The sequence below is a fragment of the Engystomops pustulosus genome, chromosome 5, assembly GCF_040894005.1.
Source record: "Engystomops pustulosus chromosome 5, aEngPut4.maternal, whole genome shotgun sequence".
Taxonomy (NCBI): Eukaryota; Metazoa; Chordata; class Amphibia; order Anura; family Leptodactylidae; genus Engystomops; species Engystomops pustulosus.
Window position 1 is genome coordinate 42,015,968 of NC_092415.1, and position 18,131 is coordinate 42,034,098.

Below are 18,131 nucleotides of genomic sequence, written 5' to 3' on the forward strand. Positions count from 1 at the left end.
GTTAATGTGGCAAGTTGAATACCAGGGCCCCCTAAAACAGTGGGCCCCATAGCAGCTGCTGTGACTGCTACTGCTGTAGTTACTCCCTGAGGACACTCACTTTTTGAGTACAATCCTAGATGCTTCTTCCAGCAAAGGTTCCACAGATGCAAGACAAAAACAGGCAGTACTCCCAAAATAGTGCCATTATTTTAGCTCACAATGGTGATGTTTCACCTGTAGACAAACCTTTCAAAAAGCTTTTAGCTTGAGAAAGGCTGGCCTACAGCTGAAACGTCAACATTTTGAGGGGAAATAAAATTGCCTTTTTGATTTTTTTTCACCATTTGGGAGTGCTGCCTGTTTTTGTCATCTCATATCTATCAATCATCTATCTGTCAATCACATCTATCAATTGTCTATCCATGTATCTATATTGCATATCTATCGTCTATCTATAATCTATCCATCCATCTACCCATTGTCTACTATCTAGCCCGCAGAGTCAGGGGCACCGTCATCTGACTTGACACACAAAATAGTGGAGGATGTGCACCACTATATACATATTATACGGCACATTGTACAGCATAATATGTATATAACATATATGTGATGTACATCTGCTGTATCTGTGTTGTGTATTTGCTGTATATGTATACATGATGTACGTTTGTATATGGCACTGTATGTGTGTGTATATGTGTGCGCATGAGTGTATAAATGTGTGGTTGTAACTTGCATGTGTGAGGATACAAATACATATTGTATATATTTTAAGTGGCAAGGGGGGCCCCATTCAAAAGCCTGCTATGGAACCCTGCCTCTTCTAGTTATGCCCCTGATTGGAGTAGCATCTATGACCTCCCAAGGCAAGGATTTAGGACTCCCTTCTAGAGATGGTGGTAAATACACATCACGCTTAGTATAGACACAGTCACGTGTTCACTCCTATACCAGCTCTCGGCTTTGTCCCATGCCTCCCAGATCTCATATTATGGCTACTTGTTTGTTTGAGGATGGAAGATGCTAATAATATTCTAAGTCTGATGTTACGTTTCTGCAGATGATAAATAGATGAATTTCTTGGACGCTCTAGAAGACAGATACAACTTCTTTCGGATTGCTTCTCAGGGTTTTGGTGAAATAATCCAATTACTCAGTGTCATCAGGGTTGCAAAACAGTCATTGCAGCAGTTCTGACCTTACCCAGAGTGCACTGGTTTCAACAATTTTTCTTGAGCGTTAAAATTGATATATCTCGGCAGCGTGTCATCTTTCTAAATTGCTTTTTTCCCATCTTGAAAGTAATGTATTTAACCGGATTGTAAATCAACAGAAGCAACATCATTTTAATTGAGATTGGTAATTTCTCATATTGGGTCCTGCAGGGACAGTGGCCGCAGCTGCTGGACTTCACCCTGGACAGTGCATCATCAAAGTGAATGGGATCAATGTCAGCAAGGAAAGCCATGCCAGCGTTATTGCCCATGTGACCGCTTGCAGGAAGTACCGGCGCCCCATGCAGGTTACTTTATTTTCAGAATATTCTTAAATTAATGGAATTAATTACATGGATTTTAAAAAACTTTTTTTTTTTAATAAACATTTTTATTAAAGTTTAGTAAAAAATACATATACAATGAGACATAATATATGTTGTTATACTTATCTTTCCAGTTCTACGTACATTTTAATGAATAAACCAGAGTCATTTTCCTCTTGTAGTATTCTAACACAATGCAAGATAATACAGTCAGTTTCCTTAGTTTTTAGAGGATATTACTAATATTAGAACTGACTTGTTTAAAAAACATTTTTTGATCACCAAACGTAAGCAGTTGTCATGAAAATCAGAATGGTGTAGGTCTGATACCCATCACCTCCACCAATCATCTGTTTGACGCAATAGGAACACTCGAGTGACAATTTGTTGTTTGATCTGTTTGATGGTTTTTTTTACTGCAATATCAGGCACAGCCATTGTACAATGTACGGCCCTGTCCTTCAAGGACTGTGAAGAAATCACAATGCTTGCCCATATGCTGGAGGTTATTTTCAACTCCAGCTTTTGGGGTTGTTGGGTCTTGGACATCAGAATCTTGGAACACCTCTTTAAATGTGAATACCCATAGACTGTAATTGGAATATTTACGCGGAACCTTCTGTGTCATTGATTTTATACTGTAGCCACTTTGTAGCTGCATTTTAGTGTTATGAATAATCCATTTTAACACGTTTAACATATCTACCAAGATATAAATGATGACTAATCTCGTCTTTTAATAATTTTGGAATAAAAGTTATATTTTATTGTGTAAGGGAATGGGTATTTTATGACTGTATATAAAGTATTTGATGGTTGTTATGAGTAATCCAGCAGTACTTGCTAAAGAGTTGTGGGGGGGGGGGGGGTAATACCGTAATTTAATAAAATATTTCCTTTAAGTGATTAAAGGGGTTGCTCAACATATTTTAAAATTTATTCTAAAAGCCCCCATGGTCCACAAGTAACATAACAATACTCACCTGATTTCCCCACCTGTGATCCAGCACTGGACTTTCCATGTTGCTCTGAGTCTCTGTTATGAGTTGGGAGGATCGGCAACACTACAGCCAATCAGAAACTAAGCAGTGAAATTCCAAACCCACTGGCTTCAGGACCAGTAATTTTAGAACTTAACTGAGGCTCCCAACTCATGACCACAGGAGCTGCATCGCTGTATCACCGGCGTGTAAATAGCAATGTTTTATAACTCGCTGGTTTCAGAATTCCATCCGTTCAGAGTGATGAGTCTGAATAAAACGACAATATCTACTTTTCTTTTTCTTTCAGCAAGATTCCATACAGTGGATATATGACAGTATTGAGAGTGCCAAGGAAGACATCCTAAAGCCCTCACATCCCAAACCTCTAGGCGAAAACGATGGGGACGGCTTTGATTGCAAAGTGGAAGGTAGAGTCAGATTACAACTCCCAGGGTGATCCTCTTATTCTCTTACACTTTCTTGACAGAACATCACAGATTCTTGCCTGTTTTCCTTCCACAGAGGTTATTGACAAGTTTAGTACCATGGCGATCATAGACGGGAAGAAAGATCATGTAAGTCTCACAGTGGATAACGTTCACCTGGAGTACGGAGTGATTTATGAATACGATAGCACCGCAGGAATCAAATGTCATGTAGTGGAGAAGATGGTGGAACCAAAGGGCTTCTTTAGCTTAAGTGCCAAGGTGAGAAATACTCATAGAACAAACTTTAAAAGAGAAGGTAAACTTACAATAAAAATAAGAAATATAGAAAAATATCCACATATAGTTAAAGTAACTATTTGGGGGTCATTTGTCTTATCTCTGTTTGTTTTGGCTAGTTTTTGCCTGTCTGCTTCTTTGGTAATTTATCAATCTCACTTTTTCCTTGAGTTAAATGGTTTTTTTTTATCAGATCTCTTTTTGAGACATTTGTTACAAATTTGTTAAAAATTGTTACAAGTGTCTCAAAATGTCGCACAAAAGTCTCAAGTCATTTCTTTCCATTTTCTAAGTTTTCCTTAAGTATGGTTTTGTCGGGGCGCAAATTTTAGACAATTTGAAATTAAAAATGTAATTTGCGAAATTTAGCACATCTGGAATAGAAGATAAATGTGTCTAATTAACTAACCAAAACAAATGTCCAGCAGCTATTTCAAAATATCCCCAAAAAGGCGCAAAAATTGCTAAAAATGTCTCAAAAAAGACAGAAAAACCATGAAGAATAATAAAGATAAATGACCCCCTTTATGTGCATGTTATATAGAAGTCCGAAACATGTGCTTTTTATGTAAAAGTTAAAGGCTTTGAATGTCATTCTATCTTTAAATTCCTTCCACTTCCATTCTGCTATTTTATGGATTTCCCTCCACTTTTTACTTCCTGGTTCCACAAAAGACACACAGGAAATAACTGATCAGACAATCGCATGTTGAACAGTCTCCCAACCCAGCCAGCAGGTCACTTCCCGTGTGTTGAGATGAACCAGGAAGTAGACAGATGCAAAGTATTCAAGGCGTGCAAAGAATAGGGAGTTCTACGGGATATAGAACTCCCACTTTTTCCAAAACTCCCTTTCTTTAGCTTTATATTGAACATATTGGAGTGTGATGTTAAAACACTCATCTTATGCTTTATAAAGTTCTTTTTGCCTCGTCTCCACTCATCCCTGTCCACATGTAAGCCATGTCATCAGTAAACATACTTGCTTGATGAATACTGCCTGTTTTGTGTGAAAATTCAATCAATTCATTCAATTTCTTCATTTATTTCTATGAGACACAACCGTTACCATTACACTTTCAAATGCCCCTTAAGGAAAATCTATCATGTCTCTAAACCACCACCATTGAATATAAAAGGAATCTGTCTGATACTAACTATAAAAAAATTTATTCTGACAATAAGCTTATAAACCTCTACAAGCACTGATGGTGTTTTGTAGAGGTTAAAGAGACCTCATTTTCACTATAGACTGGTTGCAGAAGCCCATCACACCTGCCTTTTCTAAGCATTTGCATTACAATATAATTGTGTGTTATAACTTACCTTGCACCCTGACAAAATCCTGGGGTATACTTGTTTATGGTTGGTCGGCACTCGGTGACCCTCTCCTCGTGCTCGCGGACAGGTAATAGTATATGAAGATAAGAAGATCCCGGCACCGCAAGGTAGGTCAGGTAATACATTTTTTCATTTATTTGTAAAGCGTTATATACAACACGATATACAATACACAGGAAAACACATTTTTCCGGCCCCAAGCTGGGGGGTGGGGTAGAAAAAATGCGTTTTTCTGCATATTGTATATCGTGTTGTATATAACGCTTTACAAATAAAAAGAAAAATGTATTACCTAACCTACCTCGAGGTGCCAGGATCTTCTTATCTTCATAAAATCCTAGGGTAGTCACAGGGGTTGGGCTTTGGTTTGGATGCATTTCAAAAAACAACATGTGACTTGTCTGTGTTACTAACTCCTCAGCTCTTAGCCCCCACCTTTGTGCTCCTGTACAGCTCTTCACCTACAATTCAACTATCAGATTCATTCACCTCTAATGGAAAGGAATCCCAAGCCATTCATTTCCTCCTGAAATTTTATCGTTTTATAGAATTATTGTTTATAGAAAACACCTTTAAAAATGTCTTTATTTTAACTCAATATTTTGTTTTCTTATATGATACAGATCTTAGATGCTCTTGCAAAAAGTGATGAACAATTTGTACAAAACTGCAGTAATCTTCATATCTTACATGATGTCATTCCACCTGAACTGCACAATAAGTTTAATATCATTTGCCGGGAGAAGATTGAACACATCTACCGGCGGATCACCAGCTACAGAAAGGTAACTGAGATTTCAATACTTAAAGGACTGTATGCAAATCAGCCTGAGAAGCTCTACGTTTCATTAACACCGATGGAGCCTGGAGCCCCTCAGGCTCATTTGCATGCAGTAGATGCCCTTTAACCATTTTAAACAGGGCTGTAAATAATTATTTTCCAGTTTGTCCACTTATTGCTACTGGTCTTCAAGCCACATAATTCATCAACTTTATAATATCTGATATCTAATATTAAATTTCCTACTTAGCAAAAAATGTTTCATGGAAAGACACCAGGCAGCAGGGATTTTACAGTAGTTTTAGTGTCCTATGCTCATAAAACTGTCACTAGACTCTGTACAGCATAGACTTGAGATTACAGACACTAAAACAGCTTCTTTCCACTAATAGATTTGCAGGGCAATGACTGGGAACTTGAAGTATCTTGCAGTCCTGCATTGTATGGTTCTTAACGCTAAGTAACCTTTGTGTATATTCACACACAGCAAATAAGTAGCTTAAAATTATTACCATTTCTGCTAATAGTTTTTGGTGCTAAAAACATAGAATCTGGTAAACCCCAATCACATGAATAACATTGTTATTAGAGATGAGCGAACATGCTCGTCCGAGCTTGATGCTCGGTCGAGCATTAGGGTACTCGAAACTGCTCGTTGCTCGGACGAATACTTTGCCCGCTCGAGAAAATGGCAGCTCCCGCCGTTTTGCTTTTTGGCGGCCAGAAACAGAGCCAATCACAAGCCAGGAGACTCTGCACTCCACCCAGCATGACGTGGTACCCTTACACGTCGATAGCAGTGGTTGGCTGGCCAGATCAGGTGACCCTGGGATAGACTAGCCGCTGGCCGCGCTGCTCGGATCATTCTGTCTCTGGATGCCGCTAGGGAGAGAGCTGCTGCTGGTCAGGGAAAGCGTTAGGGTGTTCTATTAGCTTACTGTTAGGCAGGAGTGATTCTCAAAGAACCCAACAGCCCTTCTTAGGGCTACAATAACGTTCTACTTTTTTTATTTTAATTTGCATCTTTTACCATTTTGTGAGGAATTAGCAGGGGGACTTGCTACCGTTGTGTTTAGCTCTTAGTGGCACACATATCCATAGCAAAGACCGAAGTGGGAAAATTCAGTAGGGGTTGGATTTCTATTAGGCAATAACTCAGTGTCATCTCATCTGGCATAGTAGTGTGCTTCCTTTGATACTTGGCTAGAAAATAGCCATAGGAGAATACAAATAGCTTCTTGAAGCCTACAGTAGCGTTCTATATATTTGATTTCTGGTTGATCTGCTGGTGGCTGTAGTTTCTGCAGTGCATGTACTTGCCAATTCTGAGCAATTTGTAGTGAGACTTGCGACCGCTGTGTTCTGCGCTTAGTGGCGCACATATCCATAGCAAAGGCTGAAGTGGGAAAATTCAGTAGGGGTTGGATTTCTATTAGGCAATAACTCAGTGTCATCTCATCTGGCATAGTAGTGTGCTTCCTTTGATACTTGGCTAGAAAATAGCCATAGGAGAATACAAATAGCTTCTTGAAGCCTACAGTAGCGTTCTATATATTTGATTTCTGGTTGATCTGCTGGTGGCTGTAGTTTCTGCAGTGCATGTACTTGCCAATTCTGAGCAATTTGTAGTGAGACTTGCGACCGCTGTGTTCTGCGCTTAGTGGCGCACATATCCATAGCAAAGGCTGAAGTGGGAAAATTCAGTAGGGGTTGGATTTCTATTAGGCAATAACTCAGTGTCATCTCATCTGGCATAGTAGTGTGCTTCCTTTGATACTTGGCTAGAAAATAGCCATAGGAGAATACAAATAGCTTCTTGAAGCCTACAGTAGCGTTCTATATATTTGATTTCTGGTTGATCTGCTGGTGGCTGTAGTTTCTGCAGTGCATGTACTTGCCAATTCTGAGCAATTTGTAGTGAGACTTGCGACCGCTGTGTTCTGCGCTTAGTGGCGCACATATCCATAGCAAAGGCTGAAGTGGGAAAATTCAGTAGGGGTTGGATTTCTATTAGGCAATAACTCAGTGTCATCTCATCTGGCATAGTAGTGTGCTTCCTTTGATACTTGGCTAGAAAATAGCCATAGGAGAATACAAATAGCTTCTTGAAGCCTACAGTAGCGTTCTATATATTTGATTTCTGGTTGATCTGCTGGTGGCTGTAGTTTCTGCAGTGCATGTACTTGCCAATTCTGAGCAATTTGTAGTGAGACTTGCGACCGCTGTGTTCTGCGCTTAGTGGCGCACATATCCATAGCAAAGGCTGAAGTGGGAAAATTCAGTAGGGGTTGGATTTCTATTAGGCAATAACTCAGTGTCATCTCATCTGGCATAGTAGTGTGCTTCCTTTGATACTTGGCTAGAAAATAGCCATAGGAGAATACAAATAGCTTCTTGAAGCCTACAGTAGCGTTCTATATATTTGATTTCTGGTTGATCTGCTGGTGGCTGTAGTTTCTGCAGTGCATGTACTTGCCAATTCTGAGCAATTTGTAGTGAGACTTGCGACCGCTGTGTTCTGCGCTTAGTGGCGCACATATCCATAGCAAAGGCTGAAGTGGGAAAATTCAGTAGGGGTTGGATTTCTATTAGGCAATAACTCAGTGTCATCTCATCTGGCATAGTAGTGTGCTTCCTTTGATACTTGGCTAGAAAATAGCCATAGGAGAATACAAATAGCTTCTTGAAGCCTACAGTAGCGTTCTATATATTTGATTTCTGGTTGATCTGCTGGTGGCTGTAGTTTCTGCAGTGCATGTACTTGCCAATTCTGAGCAATTTGTAGTGAGACTTGCGACCGCTGTGTTCTGCGCTTAGTGGCGCACATATCCATAGCAAAGGCTGAAGTGGCAAAATTCAGTAGGGGTTGGATTTCTATTAGGCAATAACTCAGTGTCATCTCATCTGGCATAGTAGTGTGCTTCCTTTGATACTTGGCTAGAAAATAGCCATAGGAGAATACAAATAGCTTCTTGAAGCCTACAGTAGCGTTCTATATATTTGATTTCTGGTTGATCTGCTGGTGGCTGTAGTTTCTGCAGTGCATGTACTTGCCAATTCTGAGCAATTTGTAGTGAGACTTGCGACCGCTGTGTTCTGCGCTTAGTGGCGCACATATCCATAGCAAAGGCTGAAGTGGCAAAATTCAGTAGGGGTTGGATTTCTATTAGGCAATAACTCAGTGTCATCTCATCTGGCATAGTAGTGTGCTTCCTTTGATACTTGGCTAGAAAATAGCCATAGGAGAATACAAATAGCTTCTTGAAGCCTACAGTAGCGTTCTATATATTTGATTTCTGGTTGATCTGCTGGTGGCTGTAGTTTCTGCAGTGCATGTACTTGCCAATTCTGAGCAATTTGTAGTGAGACTTGCGACCGCTGTGTTCTGCGCTTAGTGGCGCACATATCCATAGCAAAGGCTGAAGTGGCAAAATTTAGTAGGGGTTGGATTTCTATTAGGCAATAACTCAGTGTCATCTCATCTGGCATAGTAGTGTGCTTCCTTTGATACTTGGCTAGAAAATAGCCATAGCAATAGGATAGGATTGTTTGGTTCTAAAAACTCAAAAAAAAACAAAAAACACAAAAAAAAACAAAAAACACAAAAAAAACACACAAAAAAAAAAAAAAAAAGTAAAAAAAAAAAAAAAGTTATAACTCTCATTTTAAAAATGTTTAACCCCAGGGCTAGGGGTAGAGGACGAGGGCGGGGACGTGGGCGTCCAACTACTGCAGGGGTCAGAGGCCGTGGTCCTGGGCGGGGTGAGACACCACCTGCTGATGAGGGAGCAGGGGAACGCCGCAGAGCTACACTCCCTAGGTTCATGTCTGAAGTTACTGGGACTCGTGGTAGAGCACTGTTGAGGCCAGAACAGTGCGAACAGGTGATGTCGTGGATTGCTGACAATGCTTCGAGCAATTTGTCCACCACCAGTCAGTCTTCCACGCAGTCCACCCATGTCACCGAAATCCCCACTCCTCCAGCTCCTGCACCTCAGCCTCCTCCCCCCCAGTCTGCCCCCTCCCAGGAAAATTTGCCATTTGAACCGGCATACTCTGAGGAACTGTTTTCTGGACCCTTCCCACAGTCACAAACCACTTGTCCGGTTGCTGCTGAGCAATTTTCCGATGCCCAGGTTTTCCACCAGTCACAGTCTGTGGGTGATGATGACCTTCTTGACGTAGTGGAAGTGTGTAAAGAGGTGTCCGACGATGAGGAGACACGGTTGTCAGACAGTGGGGAAGTTGTTGTCAGGGCAGGAAGTCCGAGGGGGGAGCAGACTGAGGGATCGGAGGATGATGAGGTGACAGACCCAAGCTGGGTTGAGAGGCCGGGTGAACACAGTGCTTCTGAGACGGAGGAGAGTCCTCGACCTGAACAGGTTGGAAGAGGCAGTGGTGGGGCCAGACGGAGAGGCAGGGCCAGAGCTGGTGCATCAGCGCCACTGTCAACTAGTGAAGCTCCCGTGGTGAGGGCTCTTGCGGCGAGGGCTAGATCTTCAGAAGTGTGGAGGTTCTTTAAGGAAACACCGGATGACCGACGGACTGTGGTGTGCAACATTTGCCAAACCAGGCTCAGCAGGGGTTCCACCACTACTAGCTTAACTACCACCAGTATGCGCAGGCATATGAATGCTAAGCACCCCACTCAGTGGCAACAAGCCCGTTCACCTCCGGCCGTGCACACCACTGCTCCTTCCCCTGTGTCAGCTGCTAGTCAGCCCCCTGCCCAGGACCCTGGCCCAAAAACCCCATCGTCGCCTCCACGATCCTCCACAGCATCCACCAGCGTTCAGCTCTCCATACCCCAGACGCTGGAGCGGAAACGCAAATATAGTGCAACCCACCCGCACGCCCAAGCCCTTAATGTGCACATCTCCAGATTGCTTAGCCTGGAGATGCTGCCCTATAGGCTAGTAGAGACCGAGGCCTTTCGCAACCTCATGGCGGCGGCCGCCCCTCGGTATTCGGTCCCCAGCCGCCACTACTTTTCCCGATGTGCCGTCCCAGCCCTGCACCAGCACGTGTCAGACAACATCATCCGTGCCCTGACCAACGCCGTTTCTGACAAGGTCCACCTGACCACGGACACGTGGACGAGTGCTGCCGGGCAGGGCCACTATATATCGCTGACGGCACATTGGGTTAACTTGGTGGAGGCTGGGACCGAGACTGACCCTGGGGCTGCTCATATACTGCCGACGCCGAGGATTGCGGGGCCTACCTCGGTCCAGGTGTTTCAGGCCTACTATGCCTCCTCCTCCTCCCACCCCTCCTCCACCTCCTCCTCCGAACTACCATCCGTGGGCACGGCGCCATCAGTCGGTAGCTCTAGGCACAGCAGCAGTGCCGTCGCTAAGCGACAGCAGGCGGTGCTCAAACTGCTGAGCCTAGGCGACAAAAGGCACACCGCCCAAGAGCTATTACAGGGCATCACGGCGCAGACTGATCTGTGGCTGGCACCGCTGAACCTCAAGCCGGGAATGGTTGTGTGTGACAACGGCCGTAACCTGGTGGCGGCTCTGCAACTCGGCAGACTGACACATGTGCCATGCCTGGCCCATGTGTTAAATCTGATAGTGCAGCGTTTCCTCAAGACATACCCCAATCTGTCTGATTTGCTCACGAAGGTGCGCCGCATCTGTGCGCATTTCAGGAAGTCCAGCCCAGATGCTGCCACTCTCAGGGCAGCGCAGCGACGCCTCCAACTGCCCGCTCACCGACTGTTGTGCGACGTGCCCACGAGGTGGAATTCAACACTGACCATGTTATCCAGAGTTTACCAGCAGCGCAGAGCGATTGTAGACTGCCAGATGTCAACTTCCACCAGAACTGGTAGTCAGGTCAGTCAGCTTCCTCAAGTCTACAATGAGGAGTGGACGTGGATGTCTGATATCTGTCAGGTGCTGAGTAACTTTGAGGAGTCAACACAGATGGTCAGTGGCGATGCCGCCATCATCAGCCTCACCATCCCGCTGCTTGGCCTGTTGAAAAACTCTCTGGTCAGCATGAAGTCGGAAGCTTTGCGCTCGTCACAAGAGACGGGGGAAGAATATTCCCTTGTTGATAGCCAAAGCACCCTGAGGTCTGTTTCTCAGCGCATATCGGAGGAGGTGGAGGTGGAGGAGGATGAGGAGGAAGAGGAGGAGAATGTTGGCGAGACACAAGAGGGGACCATTGTTGAGTCCTTCACTGTTCAGCGTGTATGGGCAGAAGAAGAGGAGTTGGAGGAGTTGGAGGAGGAGGAAATGGACAGTCAGGCCAGTGAGGGGAGTGAATTCTTACGCGTTGGTACTCTGGCGCATATGGCAGATTTCATGCTAGGCTGCCTATCCCGTGACCCTCGCGTTCAAAGAATTTATTCCAGCACCGATTACTGGGTGTTCACTCTCCTGGACCCACGGTACAAGCAAAATCTTGCCACTCTCATCCCTGCAGAGGAAAGGAGTGTGAGAATGCATGAATACCAGCAGGCCCTGGTGCACAAGCTGAAACAGTATTTCCCTTCTGACAGCGCTAGCGGCAGAGTGCGTAGTTCTGCGGGACAAGTAGCGAGGGAGAGTAGGCGAGCAGGCAGCTTGTCCAGCACTGGCAAGGGTACGCTTTACAAGGCTTTTGCCAGCTTTATGTCACCCCAGCAAGACACTGTCACCTGTCCCCAGTCTCGGCAGAGTAGGGCTGATCTTTACAGAAAGATGGTGAGGGAGTACGTAGCTGACCATACCATCGTCCTAAATGATCACACAGCTCCCTACAACTACTGGGTTTCAAAGCTGGACATGTGGCACGAACTGGCGCTGTACGCCTTGGAGGTTCTTGCCTGCCCTGCCGCTAGCGTCTTGTCCGAGCGGGTTTTCAGTGCAGCTGGTGGCATCATCACCGATAAGCGTACACGCCTGTCGACTGACAGCGCTGACAGGCTGACGCTTATTAAAATGAATAAAGGCTGGATTTCTCAGAATTTCCAATCTCCACCAGGTGAAGGAAGCTCAACCTGAATAATTGATCCACTCCTCCTCCTCCTCCTCATTTTCCTCCTTCTCCTCCTCTTTGTACAGTAAAGCAGAGGAAAATGGCTATTTTTTGACAGGGCCCACTGGCTCTTGCTATACTTCATGCATTTAATTTTTCTGGAGGGCCACCTACCCGGTCCTCTGTTTGAAACAATTTTTGTGAGTGCCACATACAGGCACTCAATCTATTCCATTTTTCTGGAGGGCCACCTACCCGGTCCTCTGGTTTGAACAATTTTTGGGACTGCCACATACAGGCACTCAATCTATTCCATTTTACTGGAGGGCCACCTACCTGCTCCTCTGGTTTGAAGAATTTTTGGGACTGCCACATACAGGCACTCAATCTATTCCATTTTACTGGAGGGCCACCTACCTGCTCCTCTGGTTTGAAACATTTTTGGGACTGCCACATACAGGCACTCAATCTATCCCATTTTACTGGAGGGCCACCTACCTGCTCCTCTGGTTTGAAGAATTTTTGGGACTGCCACATACAGGCACTCAATCTATTCCATTTTACTGGAGGGCCACCTACCTGCTCCTCTGGTTTGAAACATTTTTGGGACTGCCACATACAGGCACTCAATCTATCCCATTTTACTGGAGGGCCACCTACCTGCTCCTCTGGTTTGAAACATTTTTGGGACTGCCACATACAGGCACTCAATCTATTCCATTTTACTGCAGGGCCACCTACCTGCTCCTCTGGTTTGAACAATTTTTGGGACTGCCACATACAGGCACTCAATCTATTCCATTTTACTGGAGGGCCACCTACCTGCTCCTCTGGTTTGAAACATTTTTGGGACTGCCACATACAGGCACTCAATCTATCCCATTTTACTGGAGGGCCACCTACCTGCTCCTCTGGTTTGAAACATTTTTGGGACTGCCACATACAGGCACTCAATCTATTCCATTTTACTGCAGGGCCACCTACCTGCTCCTCTGGTTTGAACAATTTTTGGGACTGCCACATACAGGCACTCAATCTATTCCATTTTACTGGAGGGCCACCTACCTGCTCCTCTGGTTTGAACAATTTTTGGGACTGCCACATACAGGCACTCAATCTATCCCATTTTACTGGAGGGCCACCTACCTGCTCCTCTGGTTTGAAAAATGTTTGGGACTGCCACATACAGGCACTATCCAAATTAAATTGTCTCCATAGCAGCCTCCACACGTTGTCTCCATTCCTACCTCCAAAAGTCGTCCATATAGCTGCCTCCATACATCGTCCCTTTATCAAACGAGGTGTGTCAGGCAGAAATTTGGGTTGTTTTCATGGATTCCACATCAAAGTTGTTAACTTTGTCGCCACCCTGCTGTGTAATCCACAAAATATACTTGCAAACTTTTACCATTTAGGGATATTATTTCAGCGCTTCTTGCGCATCTGTTTACATTCCCCTCACCCGCCATATCCTAAACTTATAAGAACGCTACTACACTTGATCTTATACAAAAGTGCTGTTTGGGGAGTAGCCTAGAGACAGGGGCTTGGATTTGCGAAAGCTCGCCTGGCAGCGGAGCGCCAGCTCCATGCGCATCATGCGCTTCTTGCGCATCTGTTTACATTCCCCTCACCCGGCATATCCTAAACTTATAAGAACGCTACTACACTTGATCTTATACAAAAGGTTCTTAGAAGTGCTGTTTGGGGAGTAGCCTAGAGACAGGGGCTTGGATTGGCGAAAGCTCGCCTGGCAGCGGAGCGCCAGCTCCATGCCAAGATCCAACTAACATAGTTTTAACTGCAGCACCTTTAATCTACTACTAGTTCACTGCCTCCATACATGGTCCCCTTATCAAACGAGCTGTGTCAGGCAGAATTTTGGGTTGTTTTCATGGCTTCCATGTTAACTTTGTCGCCACCCTGCTGTGTAATCCACAAAATATACTGGCAAACTTTTATCATGTACCGATATTATTTGAGCACTTCTTGCTCACCTCCTTTGGTTCCTCTCTGCCACCCATTGGTTTGAAGCCTGAGTCCATTTAGGGTATGTCGCCATGACACTCTCTAGCCTGCTGCCGCTGCCTCTGCATGCCGTCCCCTATAGTGTCAGGGTCAATTATTGCATGTTTTAGATGCTATCTAGCTTCATTCTGTCACTCTGTCATGGCCATGCTGTTGCCCATAATTTTGGCATAATGGTGCGTTTAAGCAGCCTCAGAGGCATCCATGCATGCTGCCCCTGCTGTTTCCTGTCCATTTCCGTGGTGTTTCCATCCTTTTCTGAGGTTCCCAGGTGTTTGGCCAAGCTTCCCTGTGCAGAGCCTTGGTCCCCTTGAAAAATGCTCGAGTCTCCCATTGACTTCAATGGGGTTCGTTATTCGAGACGAGCACTCGAGCATCGGGAAAAGTTCGTCTCGAATAACGAGTACCCGAGCATTTTAGTGTTCGCTCATCTCTAATTGTTATTCATTGGTGCCTTTAGGACAATTACCAGGACTCATAGTTCTTTGTATAAAGTTCTTGTTTTTGTTAAGAGGAGTAGAAAAGAAGAGTAAAAAGTGGAAACATAAGAGGACTGCAGCATTATGAGGTCAATCAAACCTCCAGACCCAATACGTAACACTATCTTCAGTTCTGTGTGCTGGTCAGAAGAGTATCAATAGACTTAGAAAGCGCCTGCACATAACCATGATTTTATGTAAATTTCATTTTTTAGCCAGGAATGGAGTACTACATTTTTCTGATGGAGCAAGAGGTCAGAGGGGAGATGAATAAAAAGCCAAATGGATACTAAACAGATGCAAGATGGCTGTGAAAAAAAAATTCTTGGTTGTGGGCATCTAACCTAAATAAGCCAAACAGAGATGTCTCCACCCCAGACCTGTCTTGTTAATTGCCACGCCCATTATTTTTTTAAAGTAACCGCTGGGGTATAAGATTCCCCCAAAATTGCACTATGTGAACTAAAATTGCAGCTTTTAGCATTCTTTACATGCCAACTTACTGGTGGGAATGATGAAACGATCTACAAGTGTGTATCTAGATGCTGAGAAACTACAACTCCCAGTTTCTTAAACAGTTGAGGACACTTCTAAGGCACGGATATCTGCACTAAATACTTTACAAATATAGTAACTGCTCCAAAATCTGGATGTGATGATAATTAGTTAATGTAAATATAGCTTTTTTTTCCTGGAGCTTATGACACTTGTGAAGATTTGCGGCATATATGGGCTTTGATTATTCAGTTTATCATCGTGTGGCATAATTACTCTAAAGCAATGCTTCATTTTTCAAAGAGCATTTTTTAGGAGAGTGAATTTGACACATCTATAAAGCCAAGTGCATTGATTTTTGGGGGCAATTAGGAATATGAAAATATATCAAGCTACATTACAAGAATCCTTATGTTTAAGTTAGCTTTTTGCTTGCATGATGCTGAAAGTAGACAAATTATTTTGGGCAGGCCTATCCTTTGAGCAGTGACCCAGCAGTTAGCAGCAGGAACAAGTACCCCAGGTCTTGTACACTAGGCATCTGGGATTTACATATAGGATGCCCACCGAAATTCTACAAACACCCCTAGATTTGGGTATAAAGGAAATACTGATGGCCAGGACCGGTGTTAGGGCATGGCAAACTGGGTATTTACCAAGGGCCCACTGTCCTAAAGGGGCCCCCAGCATGTGGACCTTTGTGGGCAGAGAATGTATTGCTCTTTTAAAAGAAACCTGTCATCTTGAGATAACCTTTCTTTATGCAGACCTATGTCCTTAGTCCCATGGCCAGCGATAATTGGTTTCCCCCCACCCTAGGGAAACCGCTCCATCAAGCAGCGATTTCAAATTTAAAAAAAACCTCCCATGTCCCCCAAATCTCCTCCTTGTCGCTGAGGATGTCATACATAATTGCCCCACTCCTCACTGGCCACTCCCATGTAACAAGCGACACAGCTCTGCATAGGTAAACTTTGATCTAAATAAGAGCTAAAAACTCTATGTTTATGTGGACACTATTCTCCTGATGACAGGTTCCCTTAAATACCCCTGGATTAAATGCCCAGGTAAAGATGCTCAACATCTATCTGTCTAGCTATCTCCTAGAACTTGTCTATTTCCTATATATGTATCTGTCCATTTATCTATCTTCTATCTATCTACCTACCTACCTACCTACCTTAAAAGGGCTATCCTCACATCCTATTGATCCACGTACCACCCCATCTACCTTCATAGGTAGATTCGTGGTGGTAGGTTCCCTTAAGTCTGTTTGCCTTCTTGCATTTCAATACACTGATCAATGGAAAGCTATTATTCTGTTTTAACAATAATTGACACATTTTGGAAGTCGTTAAATATTTCAGAAAGCCCGTGCCTTTGTCTTCCGAGGTAGAATGTTACCATAGTAACCAAAATTGCATAGAATGCTGGAACGTTTTCTGTGCGAAAGTTGAATTCTAAAAATAGCCCATGTGCCGATCCGTACATTGTGCACTTTATAGAAGTAACATATCACTTAAAAAGTTCCAGATGTTTGTGGAGTCAAGATTGAAAGCCCCTAAAATTTGATTCTGGAATTCTACTCTTTCGAGTGTGGGAGAATAAGATCTTTCAGAACGACAGCAAATCCCCCTAATCCCTTACTGCCTAAACAGGACCTATTTATATAGATAGGAAGATAACATATACCAAAGAGTTTTTGTGGGTATAATGTATCCCTTTACAATATATATATAATATTCTATAGATCATCGGATACAGCGTGCCTGTGCTACAATCTTTCTATAACACCCAAGTGAGTGCGTTACTGGGGTAACTAGGAGAGGCAGGGCCCCATAGCATATACATATTTGCATACACCCACATTATACACTATTGCACACAGATTTATACACTAATGGACACACATTTATCCACTGCTAGATATATTTCTACATGTACACAGATCTGTCCCAGTAGCTTCTGGCCACATGGGGGAAGTATACACCAGCAACTAGAGAGGAGAGATCCCTAGTCCTGTTGTTCTGCTTTCCCCTTTTTCTCCCACGACTTATTTGATTTGCCGATTTATGTTGTGTACTGTGGAAGATGTGCACTGTTATGAACGATGTGCAGCATAATGGGGGTCATTTACTAAGGGTCCGATTTGCACATTTTACTCAGGTTTCCCGTATTTTTCCGATTTGTGTGGTTTTCCCCAAATTGCCCCGAGATTTTGGCGCATGCGATCGGATTGTGGCGCATCGCCGGCAGCTTTCACATGACGGAAATCGGGGGGCATGGCCGTCGGAAAACCCGACGGATTCGAAAAAAACGCAGAATTTTTTTTAAAAAAATGTGTCGCTTGACACGCGCTTACCTGCACCAGGAATAGGATAGTGAACTCCTGCGAACTCCGGCGTACTTCCACTCAGCAGCGACACCCGGTGGACATCGGGCGCACTACCTTAGTGAATCGCCGGCAGACCCGAATCCTCGCTGGAGAACGTGCTGCTGGACCGCGACCGGGTAAGTAAATGTGCCCCAGTATGTATATAATTGTGCACATCCTCCATTATTGAGTGTTTCAGGTTGGATGCCGGGGCCTCCTGACCCTGTGTACAATGAGGCTACACTGATTCTGTCATTCAGGAGATATAGAAACAGCATTATATATACTTAATTGTTTCTATAACTCTAACCTCTGTGTTATTCATAGAGGTGGAACAGTTTTTGTGATTCCGAGCCACAATATAGCACATTTTCCCATCTTAGCTGTTATTTACTAAGATGGAATTGGCCCTTTATGCAAAAAAATCA

The 18,131-nt window shown here is 43.9% G+C and overlaps 1 protein-coding gene across 2 annotated transcripts in view; it reads left to right on the forward strand.

Moving 5' to 3' along the window:
* PREX2 (phosphatidylinositol-3,4,5-trisphosphate dependent Rac exchange factor 2) overlaps positions 1–18,131 on the forward strand; it is a 202,097-nt gene that overhangs the window by 113,483 nt on the left and 70,483 nt on the right. For both annotated transcript variants that reach the window (XM_072151744.1, XM_072151745.1), the window contains exons 20-23: positions 1,371–1,507; positions 2,816–2,936; positions 3,031–3,215; positions 5,198–5,359. In XM_072151744.1, the coding sequence (XP_072007845.1) occupies positions 1,371–1,507; positions 2,816–2,936; positions 3,031–3,215; positions 5,198–5,359 (605 nt within the window). The remainder of the gene's footprint in view (positions 1–1,370; positions 1,508–2,815; positions 2,937–3,030; positions 3,216–5,197; positions 5,360–18,131) is intronic.